The sequence below is a fragment of the Solea senegalensis genome, linkage group LG5 (assembly GCF_019176455.1).
Source record: "Solea senegalensis isolate Sse05_10M linkage group LG5, IFAPA_SoseM_1, whole genome shotgun sequence".
Classification (NCBI taxonomy): domain Eukaryota; kingdom Metazoa; phylum Chordata; class Actinopteri; order Pleuronectiformes; family Soleidae; genus Solea; species Solea senegalensis.
Genome location: NC_058025.1, coordinates 5,831,701 through 5,853,093, shown reverse-complemented (window position 1 = coordinate 5,853,093; position 21,393 = coordinate 5,831,701). Strand labels below are relative to the sequence as shown.

The following is a 21,393-nucleotide window of genomic DNA, read 5'->3' as shown; positions in this document are numbered from 1 at the left end:
ATTTTGGGTAATGTCGGGTCACATTAAAGTAGAGATGAGCTTTAAATCCGGGTTAATGTGGTTCACGACTGGACATAAAAAAACAAACACTGCAGGCACTGGGAGAGCCATTGCTTTGATTTAGATCACTGGAAACATTTCAAGGTAAACATGCAAATGCACGTCTTTGAGTTATCTGTGTCAGTGAAGTACTTTGGTTACAAATCACTTGTACTTGCTCTTATGCCTCTTATAGTTAAGTTGATATTTTCTAGCGCTGGAACATCAAAACATTCAGGGACAAAAAACAAAATGTCTGTAAATAATGTATTTCAATGAAGCATTCGACTACACAGAAAGAAAAGAAGTTTCAATATGAAGAACTGGTACAGCTCATACCAGGGGGATATGGGTTGTTTTATGGCCAATGCTGATCATTAGAAATTAGAGCAGCCTATATATGGCGTTATTTAATTTAATTTCTTTGGCAACAGACAATAGAGAGAAATGTACATCAGGATATCTATTATTGCAACTGTTCAGTAGACAATATTGGCCCAATCCTGTATCCTTGAGTCAATGCGCACAGTGTACGATAAAATACTTTTATTACTGTATGACAGTCCATTGACCATTCAGCCTTTTGCTGGACTGAATTAATCATGAAGGGAATGAGTCAAAGCTTCAAAGTGAAAATGGCCTTGTCATGTTTCTTACCTATGGCCTTCATTATCCCACACTGTGAGTCATGTTGCTGCCATATCATCTGTGAACCGAATGACATATTTACTCAATAAGGCACGACACAGCAGAAAATTATGTTATAAGCTGTTAAAATGTGTATACTATAATATGTAGTAGCTACTACATATTATAGTATACACACTTTAGCTGACACTACTATCTAGTAGCTACTAGATAGTAGTGTCAGCTAATAGCTCTACCATTTGTAGACGCCACTAATGCTAGCGGTGCTAACACCACCACCGTCATTAATGCTAGTCCTGCTAGCAGTGCACAGCTGCTAAAATATGTATAGTGTAGTTAGTTGTTTTTTTCTGTTCTGCTATGAGTGTGCGTAAGCATTAGCTGCTAAAGTATAATGTAGTTATATGCTAATAAATGATACAGTGTTCTGGAGTAGCATTATTTGCAAAACTAATTATATTATGTGTTTGTTTGTTTGTTTTTTTCTTCACTGTAATAGCCTAGTCCTATGCAGTGCTGCAATAGATTAGTCAGTTACTAAATTAATTGTCAAATAATCTATTATTCAGTTTGTTTTTTGTGTGTTCTTTTTTTTAATAACTAAAACAAGTTCTCTGTTTTTTTCCAGCTTTAAATGTGAATATTTTCTGGTGTCTTTTTTGCTCCATATAACAAAGAAAAAAATCATGACAATTTTGGTTTGTGGACAAAACCAGACATTTGAGTTCAGAATTATTTTGAGGTTTGGGAAAAACCAATCAACATTTTTCAGTATTGTCTGACTTTTAATGGACCAAATGATTACTCAGTGAATCAAGAACTTAATCGACCAATTAATCAATTATGACAATTACCATTAGTTGCAGCGCTAGTCCTATGTGTGGAGGTTTGTGTGTGTGCCTGTGTGTAGTTGTGCACGTGTGCGGCCACAAACACTGTGGGTCTCTTATCAAGTGGACCAACGCAGCATCATTAACAGGAAAGGCCTGCTCAGTGCACACTCATCAGTTATCCTCACTATGGTCCAGCAGAAAAGCCGGTGGCAGCCGAATAGAAAACTGGCTCACATGCTCAGATCCCCATCTACTTAACTGAAGGGGGGAGGACTCAGGGCAATTTGTGGTGTGGCTGCCAGTGCCCTCTTGGATGTAATTAAAGTGATTTAGTTTATGGAATGGATTAGATATTGAGCAATCCTAAGCTAAAGCAAAACATTTGATTGGGTTCAGATGTAAAATATGAAGCAGTCTTCTATATAAATCAGCAGGAAACTATCAACAGAGGGCGCTGTCAGAGCCACTCACACCTTCAATACTACAAATTATGCCACAGTCATGTCATGTGTGTCTCATGTGAATACATGTCTGTCCATACAAGGCTTTGGACTTTCCCTTATCTCTGATTGTGTAGTTGAGAGATGTCTATCTTATTCTTTCCCCTTTTATAATTGACTTTCTCAAAGTAAAATTTAATCAGCGCTGTTCACATGAGGCATGATGTTAAATCTTGTGCATGCGTGTGTCATGTTTTCCCACACAGAATAATATGGAGATGTGGACTCACTATTGTTATTTATTACCCCTGCCAAATTGGTTCTTGGCTATAATTTGTCTATCTATATGTTTGTAAGCAGCATAATTTAAGTTCAGGATGGATTTGTTTGAAATGAATGTAGATTGTGGCCCAAGAAAGAATTCTAGATTGTGGTGGTGACCCAGCCAGATACAGTTGTTAAACTTGCAAGATAGAGGAACGTATTCATTAATATATCTTCTGAAAGTGTCAGTAAATCCGTCAATGCATTTAGACTAGGCCTGCAACGATTAATCGATTACTAAATTAATCGTCAAAGAGAAGTAAATTGATCATTTTCTTAAAAAAATTAAAACAAGCTTTCAGATTTTTCTGTCTCTTTAATGTGAATATGTTCGGTTTTCTTTGCTCCATTTGACAAAGAAATCATTATTCTGACCTTTTATGGACCAAACAAACACTCGATTCATTGAGAAAAAAATCAATAGATTAATCAGTTAATCAGCCGCGGCTTTAATTTAGACATGGTCAAGAAGAGGTTGCTGGGGTTTCAATTAAATGTGGATGAAAAGTGACTCTGAACATTACAGGGTTTTTGGTGCCAGCTATGCTGGTCTGAATATTTCAGGAACTGCTCTTTTACTGTGATTTTCAAGCCAAACCATATCTAGGTTTTACAGGGAGTGGTGAGGAAAAAAGGAGAACATATCCAGTGGGTGGCATTTCTCTGGGAGAAAAATGCCTTGATAATTTTGAAGCAGATGGTCTGCTTTAAGACGTTTTATGTATCTAACTCAGTAGCCAGTGAGTGTAGGTCGAAATCTGCTCTAAATGATGCAAAGTTGAGTGACCTTGGCAGAGATTTGTGCTTTCTCCTTGTCGTCTTGCTGTGTTTTTGTTTATGTGAATGCAGATACAGTGTTAACCAGAGGGCACAGCAGTGAAACATGAACCAGAGGGGAGGACGTAATGAGTTATTATTCTCATTGCAGCTGCACAGCAACTAAGAAGAGAAGAGGCTACTCCGCAGCGCTGGCTGCTCACTGCTGCATGTGGGTGATAACATTAGCTGGGGCCTGACCCATTTGATGGGGACATACTGAGGGCAAAGCTATGGCGTGCAGAGGCATCAATGCGACACAAAAGGAAAACAAGTCTTTTAAACCTGCAAGGCTTCAGACTCATTGTCTGGTTGTGCTATTGTTTTTTTTAACATTAGAGGGCAGTTAAATCGCAAAAGTGTCAGAGTATTAATTTGCACTTTCATTTTCAAAGTGAAGCGCTGAGTGTGGTGGTGTTACTGAACTTGAATTAATCAAGTAAAGCCAGTAAAACTCCAAAATAACCAAAAACCAAATAACTTCAGCTCAACGCTATTTAGATTCCCAAATATATCTAGATTTCTTCAATATGTTCACACACTCTTGGGGCCCCCTTAGTGGTCAGGAGGCCCCCAAGCAGCCGCTTAGCTCACTTAAGCCTTTACATACATGTACATGTTATGCTCACCCTGACATTATTATTTGAAGTTTCTAAACCCACACTTAAAAAGAATCATAATAAATGAGTGTACTTCAGTTTTGAGACTTCACCCAGCTCAGTAATCTAGAGACAGACTGATTACCTTTTACCTATTTTTAAATAATTTGCATTGGCATACTATTTATTAAGTAGTTGGTCATTTATACATACATTACACGCATTTGTTACAGAAATGTAATCCTCCTCCTTTGGCTCCACTTGAATCATCTGTTTCCATCTTGCCCTGTCCCCTGTGTCCTCTTATGTTATGCCAACTGTCCTTGTGTCCTACTTCACAACATCTGGGAACCTCCTCAAATGCTACTAAATTACAAAATAAAATTGATAGAGAAAGACCATAAGTCTTGTTCAATTCTTATGTGCATCTTTTGTTGTGACGAATTAGGAAGAAATGTAAATTAGCCAAAACAAATGACCATAGTTAACCTTTACTTTGAAGGAGAGGCTGTAAATCACAAACAATAATGGGATTATTTGGACTGTCATTGTGTTTGATGTGACTCACAATTGGTAGGGATGACAATGTTTTGCATCTTAATTTTCATTTCTGTCTGTCAACAAACAAGAATTATTTTTTTGCCTGAAAAGTAAGATTCAGTTTTCCTTATGCATTTTAATCTTTTTAAAGTGAGTCAATACTATTTGTGTGTGTGTGTGTCTGATACCGATATCACATCCTACATATGATACCGATACAATAGTATGTATTTGCACCAATATCGTGGTCCGCAATCAGCAAAAGCATTCTAGCTGAGTCATGTTTGGGCTGTTTATTTCCTGTTTTTGGGAGAACAATATTTGTTACACAGTTGGAGAATTATGTCTTTGAAATGACTCGGCACAAATGTGTTGTTAACCCTTAGAACACATAGCATTTCGGCTGCTTTCTTCCCATTACTATATCAAAATGTATACAGGCTATAAACATTTGCAATATAGAATGTCTTACATCCTCTTTTTTGAGCAAAAAGGGCAGCCCGTGGCCAAGTGGAAAGGGAACTTGACTTGTAACCAGAAGGTCGCCTGTTCAAATCCCCACCCGGCCAAAAAGGGCTGGGGTACCCCTGAGCAAGGTACCCAACCCCCCAATGCTCCCCGGGCGCCACTCAGTGTGGCAGCCCACTGCTCCTAATTCTAGGATGGGTCAAAATGCAGAGGAATACTTTCCCTAAGGGGATTAATAAAAACTAACTAACTTTAACTTTAAAATCTTTTCAAATCCGTTTGAATTTGTGAAATTTGGAAATGCGTCACATACAATGTTAGCTTGGCTCGTTTTTATGAACAAAAATAAAATAAAAACTATCTATTTTGTCACTTCTGAGTATCGCACCTCCCGCTTTTAAAAAACAAATATACTATGTAAAATGAATCATAACTGACTCAACAACACATAAGAAGATGAAAAAAATTCACTTTGTAAAGCCTGAAGATGTAACACCACAGGATGTCCATATAAGGAGTTGTGAATTATTCCCACTGCAATTTAACAAGGGTGTGCCAGTGACACAGATCTGTGCTGTGTGAGCACTAAGAGTTAACAGCTTCATAGCTCATAAATGGTCTAAAATTACTGTATCAAGCTATTATCGGTATATATACTCAAGTTTCTCATATCGGCATCAGTATCGCACACAAAAAAAGAGGTTTCGTCCCATTAGACTCCTTCTCCTGAATCTGGAGCTGTTGTTGTTCTCTGTGGTTTGTTAAGTGGGTTTTTTTTCCCCACAGCTGTGTTACAAACATCTCCAGCAGGCACAGTGAATGTGGGACTGGTTATGGTTATGTAACCCACCAGCATACTGATTATTATCCAAGTCAAGTGACATGTTTTGTCCAGAGGGGGGCGCAGTGCACTCCCCAACCCTTCATTTGAATGGAGAAATTAAAGAGGAAGTTTACCTAAACCCTTTAAGCACAGCGGGGCAGAGCAGGGACTCACACACAGCAGATAACAACAGATAAGTGGGAGCATCTTAATTTCAGGTGATTCCAGCTGCAGAAGTGACTACATGTGCTCCAACTTCTCCACACTCAGGGTTTTTTACTTGCATGCTGCACAGTGAGAGTGTGAGTGTGTGTGTGTGTGTGAGAGAGAGACATAAAATTTACAGTGTTGCCTGCACACTAGGCATTTTTGTGAGGCTCCTCGTGTGACTAACACCCCCTCCATCATCATCATCATCATCATCACACCGCGCGTCTTCCTTCTTGGCGCTCTGAGGTGATCATCAGCCGCAGCAAACTGTGACATCCATCCTCAGAGTGTGCTCAGGCTGGCCGGCTGCTGCACAGGCACCATGGAGCAGAAATCACCCAAGGATGAGGGCAACACCTCCAAGGGACAGGAGTCCTACCAGCGGAGGATGTGGAAGAATTTCCAGGAGAGAACCAAGCCGTGGCTCAGTCCTAAACTGGGGTCGGAGCGTCGCGGCACCGGGGGCGCGGAGGGCAGCAAGAAGGAGTCGGGACTGTGGATGTTTAAAAGGAAAAAGAAACAGTTGGATCGAGTGTTCTCGTCGTCGCAGCCCAATCTCTCCACGCCGGCCCGCTTCGACGGGAGCAAGAAGTCCAGTGGAGGCGATGCGGTCCCCGGCACCAGCGCGGACGGACGGCCGCTGCTCCATCCGCTCGGCGCAGCCTCTGGAGCCACGGGGAGCAAGCCCGAGCTGACGGCGCACGGAAGCCCCAAACTGTCCCAGCTCATCACGTACCAGCACAAGAGCTCCTCTCTGGGCTCGGCGTGCTTCGAGAAGCTGGTGGTGGTGGACGCGGCCGCGGTGAGGGGTGAGGATGAGGAGGAGCTGCGTAAAAACACGAGTGATTCTGTGAGTAAGAAAAATAGGAATAAAAGAAAGATGGTATTGAACACTTTTTTTAAAAGGGGGGGATTATGACACATCCACAGTGATTGGCCTGGAAATGACACAGAGAGATGAAGTTTGATGAGGCTGTGGTTCACCGCGGGGATTGTCAGTAATTTACCACTTTATTTCTCTCTTTACTCATGTCATGTAGCTTGTAGAGGAAGAGCTGCACGGGCCAAACATCAACTCATGCAAATGAAGGCCTGTGTCATCATCATCATCATCTTCAGTGACAACATGATTACACTTACACTACACAACCACACTGAGCTTATTTCCTCTATTTTGTGATTTTATCACAAGCACCCAACAGCTTCCCTCTTTCTATGTATTTTGTTTTTCAGAGTAGGATAGAGGATAGTTCCCCTTTTATTGTCACAGCGTCCTCAGGCTGCAAAAAAGGCTAATGTTTGCATGAATTTTCAAATATAAGACACGTAAGCAGCAGTGCTGTGGATTTACAACTGGTGTGTTCCCTCATCTGTTCACGCGCTGAGTCAGGAAAATAACTTTAATGCATCCCAAAAGATATTCCTGTTGAATAAAAGATGCTACAACATTAATATGAGTGAGTAAAAGACAAAAGAATACAAAAATGTAGGATACAAAGGTGTCGCTCGATACCACTTTTTGTGTCGGTTACAAAACCGATATCACAATCTTGAGTATCAGCACATCCCGATATCGGTCTGATACTTATTTTGTAGAGCATTAATATACTGTGCTTTAACTAGAAAATCCTTTGAGATTAAAATCTCTCTTACGAGCGAGACTTTATAGATCAGTTGCATAATATATAATACAAAGCAGTGAGTTCCAAAGACTGGGTTGGGACCCACAGGTGGTTCGGGGGAGATTGTTTTTGGCCCTTAAACAAATCTGAAGAATTTCCCAGCCTTTTAGTAGTGATTTATGTGTACATGTTTCCAAACGTGCATCAAATAGTGTTCTAATCCATTTACCAACTGTCTTGTTTGCTTACTTCATCAAATTGAGTGCAGGTGTTACAGATGTGGCTGTAGATGAGTCATTACATTGTGCACAAATATGAATGAATCCTCCCCATAACCATATGAGGCATGTATATATGTCTGTCAGTCTGTCTGTCAGTCTGTCAGTATTACTCAGTCATTACAACTATGAAAAATCCAGTCAATAGAAGAGACCAGTAGTGACATAAAAAACAAATTAAAATAACTAGAAACTGGACTTAGGTTACACATTTTTTTAGTTTATCCTTAATATTTCCAATAATAATTTAAACTTCAAACAAAGTCCATTTTATTTGGTGTCCTGTTTCTCCAGGACACAAATGCGGCACAAAGTCGGCTTCCAATAGATATTTGGAAGTGTTTTTTGAGCCATGATCATGAATTAGACAGATAACATAAGGCAAATTAATAAAACAAGTGCTGGTACTCAAAATGGTGGTGATAATGATGGTCAAACCTACTGTATATACAGTGAGAGAACATGGTAGCTCAGTGGTGGAGGGAGTCGTCTTTCAACTCAGGTTGTGGGTTTGTTTCCTGGCTGCGCAAGTCTACATGTCGATGTGTCCTTCGGCAAGACACTTAACCCCACGTTACGTGTGAATGATAGAAAATGCATGTCTGAAATGGGTGAATGGCAAATCTGTAGTGTAAAGCAGCAAGACTAGAAAATTGCTATAAAAATACAGACTATTTACCATAACCAGTTCAACTAAAGTGGATACACATTTCTGTTACAACAGGAGGATTAAGAATTAGTGACATTTAAAGGTGAAACATAATATTTCCTGATATATGGTACAATATGATACAACCAATGTTTTTAAAAATAAATAATATATAAAAAAATACATATATATTTAAAAAAAAAACATTTCTGCGCTTCCATTCAGGGTTTGTTCATGTGTGAAAAATACACATAAAAAAACCCACCTTATGTCATGTCACTAAACACAGTTTGTGCCATTGCTGAAGTTGAAATGAAAAATATTAGATAGAGAGGGCGAGGGACAGAGGGAGAGAGAGAGAGTGCATCATGTGTGAAAGCCCATAAGCACCGTAGTTATTGGAAAGCTTTTCATCTCACCACGTTTTGAAATGTTCCAGAAATGCTTCGCGAGCCTCGTCCAGATCGCTGTCTGAGAGTGATTGAGCGCACGAATGCAAAGCCAGGGATCTCCTGTCCATTAAATCTCAACAAGTCCGTTGCACTCAACAGAAGAGGAAAAAGGAAGAAGGAAAGAAAGAGAGAGAGCGAAAGAAAGTATTAATGACCTCGCTTAAATTGATTGAGCACATTCATCACAGCACTTACCTTCTCCGTTATATAATACACAGGGATCTCCCTGGCCAAATGAAGTTTTAGCATTCTGCACTATGAGCCGCCACCGGCTTCCTGTTGTTGCTGCTGCTGTGTTTATCAAAGCATCTGCTCTTCATTTGTGGGATTTTTCCATGTGCTTGTAAAGAGGAGAGTGATGAAGCTGCTGCTGGTGGACATGACTCTCACTGACAGATGTTTCTTTCTTTTCCGGCGCGCTTTAGTTGTCAGAAAGCATGAATAATCTCTCATGTAAGATATACAGCGCAGTATGAATCTGTTATGTAATGAGGTTACAGAGAGAGAGCGAGAGAGAGATGAGGAAAACGGGACATGGGATGATGGGTAATGACAGGAAATAAATGTAATCGGACAGGAGAGATAATGAGGGATGATAAGATGAGGCGACGAGAAGATGTGGCGGCTGATAAAAGACGACGTTGATGAGAGGAGAAGAAGTAAAGATAAGATGAGCTTAGATACTTTATAATCAAGCAAAACTAATTATACAGTATCGGCACGGCTTGATTTACAATGGTATTAATGTAGTAGTTAATATCTTTGTGTTTCATTTAATATTGTTGTGTTTTCCTTTGTGTTGGTGTTTTGCACTTCAGGGCCACCGTACACCTGGTACTTTTTTTTTCTGAGCTGACACTCAAATGTGACGTCGTTTGTGTATTTGTGTCGCGTATAAAACAAAGTCACGGCAGTTTCTTGCAGCCGTGCTATGATGACTCCGCCCACGTTGAGGAGGTACTAAATTGTATTGTCTGATTTTTCAGCTCCTTAAATGTGAACGTCTCCTATTGTCTTTACTCCATATCGCAAATAAATCATTAAAACGGAATCATTTTGATTTGTGGACAAAATAAAACATTCCGAGAACATCAACAACATTTTTGAATTTCAACATTTTCTGACGTTTCACGAACCAAACATGTACTTGATGAATCAATAAAATAATGGACAGATTAAGTGATGATGAAATAATCGTTATTTTCATCCCTAAATATCTTTAATGCCTGTTTGATGCATTACTCCTCGTGTTTAGTGTTGGCGATAGTTCTCCTTAACGCTTTACTGACCCAACAGGAATCAGCGCACTGTATAAATTCTCATTACTGAAATGAATGCATAAAGCTCCAGGCCACTATTTGTTGAATTAAAAATAAGAATATTTATTGAACATAAAAACCACAACACAAAGCTGTTGCACAGTTTGAAAATGAGTGATGATGATGAGGGAAAAATGCCAAGTTTTTCCAAGTCATTTTTTTATCCCCTCGACGGAGAGTAAAGACACATTTCACTTTCTGCTGTTTGCAGCGCTGTCGGGTATCGTGTGTGTGTGTGTGATTGTGTGTGACAAGTGCAGTACATCATCGCACCGAGAAAAGCACCCACTGAAATGGCAAGTTTAATAGCGACATTTCTGCCTGGAGTGAGGCTTCGGTCTTCTTTGCACACTTTCTAATTCACTCTCCTCAGGGGCAGTATACCAGGGCCTTAAGACAGCAGGAGAAGCTCAGAACTCGATTAGACTGTGTCTTCAACTGTTCTCTATGGGACGGCACAGAATAGTTTGTTTTTTTCACAGCGGTGATTTTGATTGGGACAAATGTGGCAAGAGACTTCCACGGAAGCTTAACTTCTCTGGGAGTCAATGGCACAGTGGGCAGGCGTCGACGCTGGGCTTCTGCATGACGATTGGAGGAAGTGTCTGAAAGGCGGAACCAGTGTTTTGATTGACAGCGTTGCAGAAACATACGCGACACTGGAGCCTCAGTCCTGAGTGGATTTTGTGAGAGAAGTCTGTAGGCAAATAGCTGGTTGTTGTGTGTTAATTGCTGGGCGATATACACTAGTCTACTATGGCATTATCAGAGACAGAAACCTCATGTGGCAGCAAGAAGACAAGAAGGTCCTTTCTGCGTGGAGTTTGCATGTTCTCCCCATGTGTGCATGGGTTTTCTGCGGGTTCTCTGGTTTCCTCCCACTGTCCAAAGACATGCAGATTTGGGGATTAGGCAAATTGGACACTCTAAACCACCGTAAGTGTTCGTGTGAGAGTGGATGGTTGTTTGTCTCTATGTGTGACCACATGAGGGACTGGTGATCTGTCCAGGATGTGACCCCACCGATTGGCCTATGTCAGCTGAGATCGGCATAGTGCCCTCCGGAGACCCTCATATATATATAAAAGTGGTATAAGATGAGTGGGTGGATGGAAAAACCCCATGTGTAAAAAAACGCGATAGACTCACTCTCTCCCTCAGTGAGAGAGACACTCCAGGGAGAGAAGAGGAGGGAGTAAAAATAGGCTGATAATTAGAGAGAAGAAACTTAATATGACGTGATCCAAGACGAGAAATGTACCATAGACCGCGCAGCTTTAATCAGAAGAGTTTTTGGTGTAAAAAAAAAGGTGAACTTGTGTTAATGTAATTAATTCAAACTTGAAATAATTTTCACAGGAGCAGAGTTAACACTCTGACAGTGGAGATAGAAGAGTCTTTATTGCAGTAATGAGATGCACCTGCTGGATTTGACCTATGACACAGAGAGAGAAGCAGCTCCAGGACAGGTCGCTGAGGTAATAAAAAGCCACTTGTTCCTGACATGGTTATGGTGACCGTGTCTCCATGGTAATGTTACTTTGGCACAGACAGCAATGTCATTTTCAAACAAGATGGTCCAAGTATTTCAGAAACTGCTGCTGGGATGTTTCTGCACAAACGTCTCTTAGGGTTTACAGAGAATGGTCTGAGAAGCAGAAGATAGCCAGTATTTATACGTCTTAGTTTGCATATTGCCCCTAAAATACTGCACTGTTATTTCAATGATAAGCCGAGTCCTCGTTTGGTGCAGAAAATGTTGAAAGATGGTGATTATTGTTTCCCAAACCTGGAGATGGTGGTGTTCTCATACGTCTTATTTTCTCCACAAACCAAAAAGAATTACCTGATGATTCATTTAGGTTATCCTAGATTAATAATTGATTAATAACAGATTCATTGTTGCAGCCCTTGATCCAAAATGCAGAAGATAGCCAGTATTTATACGTCTTAGTTTGCATATTGCCCCTAAAATACTGCACTGTTATTTCAATGATAAGCCGAGTCCTCGTTTGGTGCAGAAAATGTTGAAAGATGGTGATTATTGTTTCCCAAACCTGGAGATGGTGGTGTTCTCATACGTCTTATTTTCTCCACAAACCAAAAAGAATTACCTGATGATTCATTTAGGTTATCCTAGATTAATAATTGATTAATAACAGATTCATTGTTGCAGCCCTTGATCCAAAATGCCTCTTTGAAACTACTCCTTTATCCTCAGGATTCAGCGGCTGTTTCCTGACATGCCCTTTTAAAAAACAGCAACAACAGAATAAATAAATAAAAAATATCTATACTGTAGAGCATCTGGTCCAACAGATTAAACTGTTTATTGCGTGCGAGGTTATCAGAGCCATGAAAGATAGTTTACAGATGTTGGTACATGGTGCAGGACTGTGAAATGAGACATCTGTGTCTCCTGCTGGAAGAGAAAAAAGAGCAACATCACGGCCACATGGGAACAGTCTGGCCTCGTTCTAGAAGTGTCCTGTTGACAGCTGAAATTAGGATTCATTACAAACCCAGGGGAAAGGTGGTAACAGACACTGACAGGCAAATGATTGATACTGACCTCGAAAGGTGTCTGTCTGGGAAACGAGACCTGGGAGAAAATAGGAAATCACGCAGCAGAAAGTTTGACAGATGTTTGATAGATGTTAACTTTCACCTTGTTTCCTGCTCTGCCTGGTGTCTGTCTGCTTTCTGCTGAGCCACACGTCTGACTTCTGTGTGACTGTGTGTCGACAACTACTGATGACACGTTTCACACAGTGTGTGGTTGTCATGGCGCTAGAGTTTCCCAGGGAAATATTCAATACAATTGTTTTTAATAGAGGTGTGAATCTTTTTATCACGATATTAGAGTCAAAATACCATATTATCACGACATTTAAGTCATGATGCGATATTATCATGATCTTTTAGTCAAAATACCAGATTATCATGATATTTGTCATTGTACGATATCATCACAATATTTAATCACCATCAGATATAATCACGATGTTTACGTCACAATATTTAAGTCTTTATACGATATAACTATAATATTCTATTTAAAATACCATATTATCACGATATTTATGTCACCATAAGATATAATATGATTTACGTCACAATATTTAAGTGACAATAAAATATTATCATGATATTAAAGTCACCATAAGATATAATCCTAACAGTTTACAATCTTATCACGACATTTAAGCCACGTTTTGATATTATACCGATATTTTACTGAAAAAAAAATCACGATATTTAAGTCACGGTACGATATATCACGATATTTAAGTCACAATATGATTATTTATTACTGTCCAGGTTGTGACCCTGCCATTCAATCTATGTCAGATTGGTTTTGCTCCAGCTCACTGTAAACCCTCATGTGTGCGATAAAGCTGTAGACGATGAATGAATGAGTGAATGAATGAATGCACAGAAATGGCTCAATCGTGTCTGCAGTGCTCCTGCAGCATGGTCACTTCGCACTTATTTGCTCCAAAAAAAGCTCTGGTTTCCTGTCCTCCCATCAATCTGCACCAAGTCCTTGAAGAGACAACCTTAACTACGTTCTCCCTGATCTGTCTCTGACATCTGTCCTCCTCAGAATCCGGCCTCAGTCTCAGTTTCCTTACGAGCTTAAGAGCTTTCTCTCTCTCTTGACAACAACAAATCTTCTTGACCGTCAGAAGAACAATCTGTGCTCCGCAATAAGGGAGCTTTGCACCGTGACATTGCCGTTTCCCTCCAGCTGTGTTGTTCCCTCTCTGCAGGTACACACAAACACACACTCAATAGTCTGAGGCCAGATTGGGATCTTAAATAAGGTTAAGTATGAAAATGTAGACGGGTAAATGACTTAGCAGTGCCAGTGTGCTTTCCTAAATGGCAGCTTCACTCCAAGACAAACAGAACTGATGCTTCCCTCCTCCCTCTGTCTTATTACAGCAGGATGCACCCTTTCCTCCTCCTGCTCTGTCTTATTACAGCACCGTGTCATGATACCAAGGGCGTGAATCTCTGGGTACTCTAGGGATTAGCATTAGAGCAGCAACACACCATCATTTTTACTTGCTTGAGGCCATAAAATATCAGGAAATGTTAAATAACTGTTTATTGCATCTGTTACCACAGGCTGGCAGCAGTAGCAGGCTTTTAGTCGGTGGACTTTATATTTGCAATGGTGATGAAATTGAAGAGGTTTCTTGAATGCATCTCGTAGCTGCTCCTCTAAAACCAATTCTGCTTTATTTTCACCAGCTCTCATGTGCTGGAGTTTAGAATTTAAAGTGTGTTGTGTGGTTTTTGCTGAAGCTTCGTCACTTTTTTCCTCTCTGGTAAGGACGGTGGTGAAGTTAGTTTGAAGAAAGCACACTTGGCTGGATTTGAAAGTGTCTCTGTGTGTGTAAAAGTCAGATTGAAACGTTAAGCGCTCAGTGCTGCGTTGCAGTTTCATAATCTCTGAATGGATCGTTTCTAATTCACTGTCACATGGAGGGAGATATAATCAATTTCTGTAGTGTGTATTTGGCCGGTGTGCAAGATGTGCATGTTGGGTTGTGAATATTCAAATAGTGAACCAATAATCCCACAAATAATAATACTATTTATCCCATTTACTAATTTTCTTCTTTATTCGTGAGCAAACCCTCCAATACACCTCTCTCCTCCTGCTTCTCCGCCAAAAGCTGTATAAACTCCGCTTTTTCCAAGCACGTAGACGTAGATTCTTCATACAGATTAGTAATAAGAATTTATTTAATCTGATGCATTGTCCAGATTAAAATCCATTTTGCTAACTACAAAAAAGAAATCCGCCAACGGGAAGTATGTGACGCACACAGACTATGGAAAAAAGAAAAAATGGACAAAATTTATCATTTTGCCACTATTTTCTAACATATATAATCTGCTTTAATCCGGAGCTACTGAGTGACGCGTGTTCTCCTACATCTACGAACATAAGTGTCTTTATGTGAGATTATATATATTCCTGCTCAGTTTGTTTCGTGTCTCCAGAGAATCCACACCTTCACTTTATGTTTTTCTATTTTGAGTAATTGTTTTCCCTTACCCAACATTAGTGACTCCCAAAGTGTGGGCCTTCATGATACAGCCATGCCGTTTAAATGATGTGTTATTTTTAATTTAGAAATATGAAAATGACTTTTGTTGGAAGGTTGTGGGTTAAATTCCTGGCTGTGCTAGTCTATATGTGTCCTTGAGCAAAATACTTAACCCCGTGTTGCAGAGGAATTGGTTTGAAAGATGTGTGAATGGGCAGTTAGAGGAAATATAGTGGGGTAAAAGTAAAACTTGGTAGAAATAGTAAAGTACAGTAACAAAGTATTTTTATAATGGTTCAGAATTAAAGTATCTATCCACATGTTTACATGAAAACAATAATATATTATGGGAGTTATTGATCCTCGTCTTGTGTGGTTTAATGTTTGAGTTTGGAGGATTTGTCAGATTTCAAAATTGACCCTGACACTCGTCACTTTGTGAATGGCTGCGCTACATAATACATTCACAGAAGCCTGAAACAGTGATTGTGATTGTCATGGAGTCACGAGAGAGAGTGGAAGGAGATGAGTCAGCTGTTAAATCAATTGATAACTTTATAAGTCTTAATGCTGCTATAATGCATCGATTCATTATCACTCAGTGGAGTCAGACTACACTGTAGAGACTGTGCGTGTGTTTTTATGAGGTCTAATCACAGATGATGTCCCACAATAGCCTCTGATAGGAGTTGTGACATTTCTTGAATATCAATGAGGAGATACGAGCTTGGAGAAGATGAATAATAGTGTCATTTTCTAGTTTTAATCCTTTAACACTTTGCATGACTGTAATTAAGCGACGGTTTGTGCAATCAGAGCAATTCCAATGGTTTCTGAAAGCTGAGGTGTTTCACTTGTTGGTTATTGTAAGAAGTTGGCAAATCTGGGTCTTTTTCCCTCTTCTTTCCACACACACACACACACACACATAGAATATGTGAGGAGAAAGTTGGGCTGTTTTTGCGCATTAAATATGTTTTAAACTGTTGAAATTTCAAATTGAACATGCAAAATATCCTGTTACATGTACAACCGCAGTGTATTTTTCTAAACAAAAACTGTTAATACACAATTCATTAACGTGCAATAAATTATAAACCACTGTCAGATATTCAAAGTCCTTCGTATTTTGTCGAAAAGGACATTTTCAGGCTTTGGTGTTAAAGGGTTAAGAGCATAAACAAAGATATTGTGTCAATGTATCTGCCAAGCACCTGAGCGAGGACAGTGTTTGTAAAGAGGTCAGATGCACAGGATGAAAGGACAGACGGACGCAGACGGCAACGACAACAAAATGACTCAGTTTGGGGCTCGTGGGTCGTTCTTCACAGACACGTGAAAGGGCTGTGGGATGTTTTGTTTTCCTGCTCTCCTCATGTTAATCCAGCTGAGGTCATTTGCAACTCAATGCAGACCTCACTTCCTCAGCGGTGACGGAATATTGAATATTTGCAAATGAGTCTCTCTCTGTAGCAAAGATGAAGCTCCGCCCGTAGTGGTCGAGCCGTGCGTGTGTCTGTGGATCATTGTGATCAATATACGTGAGAGCTGCGTGTTCTGCATGTTAACGACACCTAGAACAATAACAACAGTGTGTGTCATACACGGTACAAGCACATAATGATAAATGTTGATGTAGTCCAGTCCATTGTAACTCAAACAGTTGATTTACGAATATGAACTATGGTACGACGGGACAATATGTAGGATATTATCGCATATTGTGATTCAAATAAATGTATTGTGATGATTTTATATATTGTCGTGATGATCCTGAACGTAGAAAAACATTTATATTTATATTTATATTTATATTTATATTTGAATTGTTGTAAACATTTCAGGTGCCGGTTTATAAAATGTGCTCTTGTTTAACTGTTTATTTTCCCACTTAACTACTTCAATATTTCTTTTTTTTTGTCTTAAATAAGTGATTGTATATATTGGAAATCCAGCCAGGGAACACGTGTGATAACAGAAAGTCATCAAACCAATCAAGTCAAAAATGCTACTTTATTTTCTTATGTGATTCCCTGAAGGTTTTTGTTTGCACCTCAGAATCTCCCAATTTTGGCAAGGGAGTTTTGACCTCTCTGAAGGTTTAGTACTCCAGGGAACAATTTGATTGGAAAGTCCATTTAATCACCTAAAAAGCCACGGTATTGATTCACAGAGACGGAGCAGCAAGGCTGGTGATGTGGTAGAGTACTGTATGAGTCGGGGACATTCGTATGTCAAAGCCCATTTAATCCCACTGGTGCATGTTAAAATATTATTGAACTTGCATTAGAAGCTCGCTCTGACACTGGAGCTTTACTTTACTTTAGAAAAAAACAGTGCACTCTGTGTTAGTCGTAAAATATTTATAGTGCTTTTTTGAATATGCCCCTGTCCCCTGGATCTTAAAACAAGAATGTCACACGGTAATACGGTAGACAAATCTCAGTATAACAGATTATACACAGTACTACACTGGTTTCCGACCTGGCACCGTTTTACCTACCATTTTCACACTTCATATACTCTACATATCAGGGATTAAATGTCCTGTGTACCTAATAAAGTGGCCGTGGAGTGTATGTTCGAACAGGAGAGGGCAACATCACTCATAATAATCAGTTGTGGAACATACAGGTCAGCAGGCACACACACCTGAGCCTCCTTCATTCATTTTTTTTCCAATCTTGTTTATAGAGCCTGACTTTGACTCAAACGGAGATCAGATTAGTTTACTGTGTGTGGGATCATAACATGGAGCAGAGAGCAGCCTGCAGACGTGACCATTGACACACTGAAACACTGCTGTGGAAGGCTGAGCAGAGCCACACACGTTCATTTAAAATAGATCTATAATGTGTTGGATGTGATGAAAAGCTCTGTGGTGACAAACCTGCTCATCTGTGCAGCTGTTAATTAGGCTCATGTAAAGAAGTAGACACGACATCTTCGTGTCACTGTGGTATTTTGGTACATGTGCTTTTTGACAGTTCAGCTGATTGCAGGGACAATAAATTCATTTTCGGAATTAAAATTAGATTAGGCGACAGGAGATGATAGCTAAATCTGCACTTTAACATCAACAAGTGATTCAGTGAGACATTTACAGTGTTTGTTTGTTCTTTTCTTTTCTTGCAATCATGACGTAATCAGCGTTTACTTTTATATCAAAATGAGGGAATTAACCTACTTGTTGCCAAAAAGAGGAAGAACCCTCACACACACTTACACCACTTTACAAAAAAAAAAACATCTGGTCAAGTGTGGATCTTCCACTGACGATGTGTTTTAAATATTGTGTTATTGAACCTTAACTCCAACAGCCTGATCAGAAACAATAAGAGCACAATTTTACTTATTAGGGCTGCCACTAAGGATTATTTTCATAATCCATTTATCTGTTGATTATTTTCTCGAGTAGTTGTTTGGTCCATAAAATGTTGATGACTTTTTGACCAGACTGATCAAATGTCCCTTTTTGTCCACAAACCAAAACTATTCAGTTTTACTGATTTCTTTGTTAGATTGAGCAAAGAAACCAGAAAATATTCACATTCAAGCTGAAAAATCAGAAAAAAAAACCCCACTTTAACTACCTTAATTGAGAGGTTTTGTGTCAGTCCCAAATTCATCAGTTCATAAATGTTGTTTTTGTGTGAATCTCAGTCAAACTGCCATTTTTCTCCAGGGTGTGTGTGTGTGGCTTTATTCCAGTCTCTGAATGAGATTATTATTGTTATTTTGGCGCATTAGTGTTGCTGTGTTTTAAGCTTGACGTGACAGTGAAGAAATCAGTGTCTGTGATGGTTCACAGAAGTAAAAGTCATGCATGATGGGCTTGTATTTGGTGCCACCTGCTGGTGCAAAGCTGATGTGAACCTCTGGAGAAAAGAGAGGATGTGATTTAAATGATGCTTCTTCATCTTCCATCCCGGCCACTTTCTGCACACTCTGAATAAAAATCAATCATCACATGACGTTCATGCATCAATCATAGAATCCACGTGAGGTTGATTTCATGGTGTTTATGAAACCAGTTTTTAGTCACTCCAAAGTTAGGAGTTATGTAAGTGACACCATCTGTAGTTGTGTGGGTGTGTGTGTGTGTGTGGGCATGCAAAAACATGAAATTTGTTTTTTTTTTATGACCCATTTATTTTTTTTTGCAGGTTAGTTTTTTTTTTTAACACTATTTGCTAGTATAGTTTGATGTATTTTACTCTTTGTGCCGACATCATTTGAGTTATTTTAAAGACTGCAGTTGATGATATTAATAATCAGTTAATCTGGCAATTAATGCATTAGTTGTTTGGTCTTAAAATGTGTTGTCAGCTTTAATGATTTTCTTTGTTACATGGAGCAAAGAAAACCAAAAATATTCATATTCAAGAAGCTAAAAACACTCAAACGGCGTAATCGATTATGAAAATAGCTGATCATTTAATAATCGAATAATGATTCAGTTTTAATGATTTCTTTGTGATTTGGAGAAAAGAAAAATTGAAAATATTCACATTGAAGGACCTGAAAAATCAGAAAGTTTTTAATGTAAACTTTTAATTATTAAAAAAGCACTAAAATCGATGATCAAAATAGTCGACAATTAATTTAGTAATCGTTTAATAATCGAATAAATGTTACAGCCCTACGTACAAGTGTGGTAGTGTTACCAAATCACATTATTAACTTTGAAACGAAATGACTTATGTTTCCCAAAATATTTCAAAAACATCTCAGAGCAACAAGCTTTACAAAAACACAGCGGAATTTACCAAAAAGTTACAAAATGTTATTCATATCTTAGTATTTGAAATGTGTTACTCAGAGGATGTGTTATACAGTTAATTATCTGTGTTATCAATACTGTTCATCACAGACAAAGTTATTTATTAGAAGCGTCATTAGAAAAACACCCCCACTGTTACTTATTAGAGGCGGCATGAGGAAAAACACACACACACACACATCTTTAAAGAAGAAGAACTACTTACAGTTGCTAATTATCCAGAACACAGTCCGTCGCCAGTGTGATTCAAAGCCAGATCCTCAATCTGGGTCTGTATCCTGAGCGCTTCATCAGCAGTTTGGCAGCTTCACTGCTGCATTTCCTGTCCACTGTAAAGAGGCCGTGTGATTAATAACTGACCCACTGCAGCTTCATTTTGTCACCACGAGAGAATCTGAACACGTGTGCACAGCTCATGTGTTTTTGTGCCTCGACAAAGAGGCAAAGTGGTATTTTCTTCTTAAAGGAATCTGAAATGTGCACGTTTTTTGTGATTTAGATCGAATAACTTTGAAAGTCTAATTAATCTCATGGTTTTTCATGTGCGAGGTTGATATCAGGAGTAGTGAAAAATGAAAAGACCAACCTAAAGATTGGTAAATCAATATGGCTCGGCCCCCATCACTCAATGGTCTGCCAATAATGCAAATTACGCCCAAAAGTTGTCACGGAGCGATGTCACTGTCACGACTTACATTTCACACTGTGCTTGTCTTTTATAAGCCAGTGTTTCCCAAACTTTTCATATGAGGACCCACTTTTTAAAAGATGACAATTGCATTTTTGACTATTTCTACTCAACTAATTTATCAACTGATTTAATTTTGAACATGTATTTCATAATACATAATATTGTAAAGCTTCCATAGAGCTGACCTGGCTCCTGCGTCATACAAACGTACAAAAAACATTTATTAAATGATTATTTTATCTTTAATTTCACCTACATTTTACACAAGCAACCCAAGGAATTAAAGGAAAAGTACTTCCATTTTGTCACTTTCCATTTCTCATCTTACACTGATAGAAAACCCTAAAAAAAACCTTCAAATATAATGTATGAAACTTTAAAGAGACACAGATTGACGTTTTCTGTTGTTTTGAAGCTCACTGAACCCTCAGATGGATGCGCATCAAGATCTCCCACGTAGATGAAAGTGTAACGTAGGCGTGCGGAAGCTTTTAATCTCCATGTCTCCCAGGCACTTTTACAGAACAGAACTCCCGGGAGCTCTTGACTACGTCTCTCTACTAGGACTTGAGAAGAGCAGAGAGAACTGGGTTTCTTTTTTCTTTTGTCTAAAGATGGGACTAGAATGAGCACGAGGAAGAGAGGTCGTCTCATAAGAGACACCTTTTGCACGGTTCACAGCAGGTCACCACCACTGAGCGGCTCATAAATCACACTGATGCACACTGCAGCGAGAACACAGTGCAGAGCTGTAACCTCTTTGTCCATCGGTTACACTGTAGCTTGTATTCAC

General features: G+C 39.2%; 1 protein-coding gene across 8 annotated transcripts in view; it reads left to right on the top strand.

Moving 5' to 3' along the window:
• The window catches only part of mctp1a (multiple C2 domains, transmembrane 1a), a 172,217-nt gene that overhangs the window by 7,638 nt on the left and 143,186 nt on the right, over window positions 1-21,393 (top strand). For 7 of the 8 annotated variants that reach the window (XM_044025865.1, XM_044025862.1, XM_044025864.1 and 4 more), the window contains exon 1: window positions 5,692-6,590. The exons of the other annotated variant lie outside the window; for it this stretch is intronic. In XM_044025865.1, coding sequence (XP_043881800.1) covers window positions 6,063-6,590 — 528 coding nt within the window. In that variant the 5' untranslated portion in view covers window positions 5,692-6,062. Of the gene's footprint in view, window positions 1-5,691; window positions 6,591-21,393 lie in introns of those variants that run through there. 8 annotated transcript variants of the gene reach the window in all.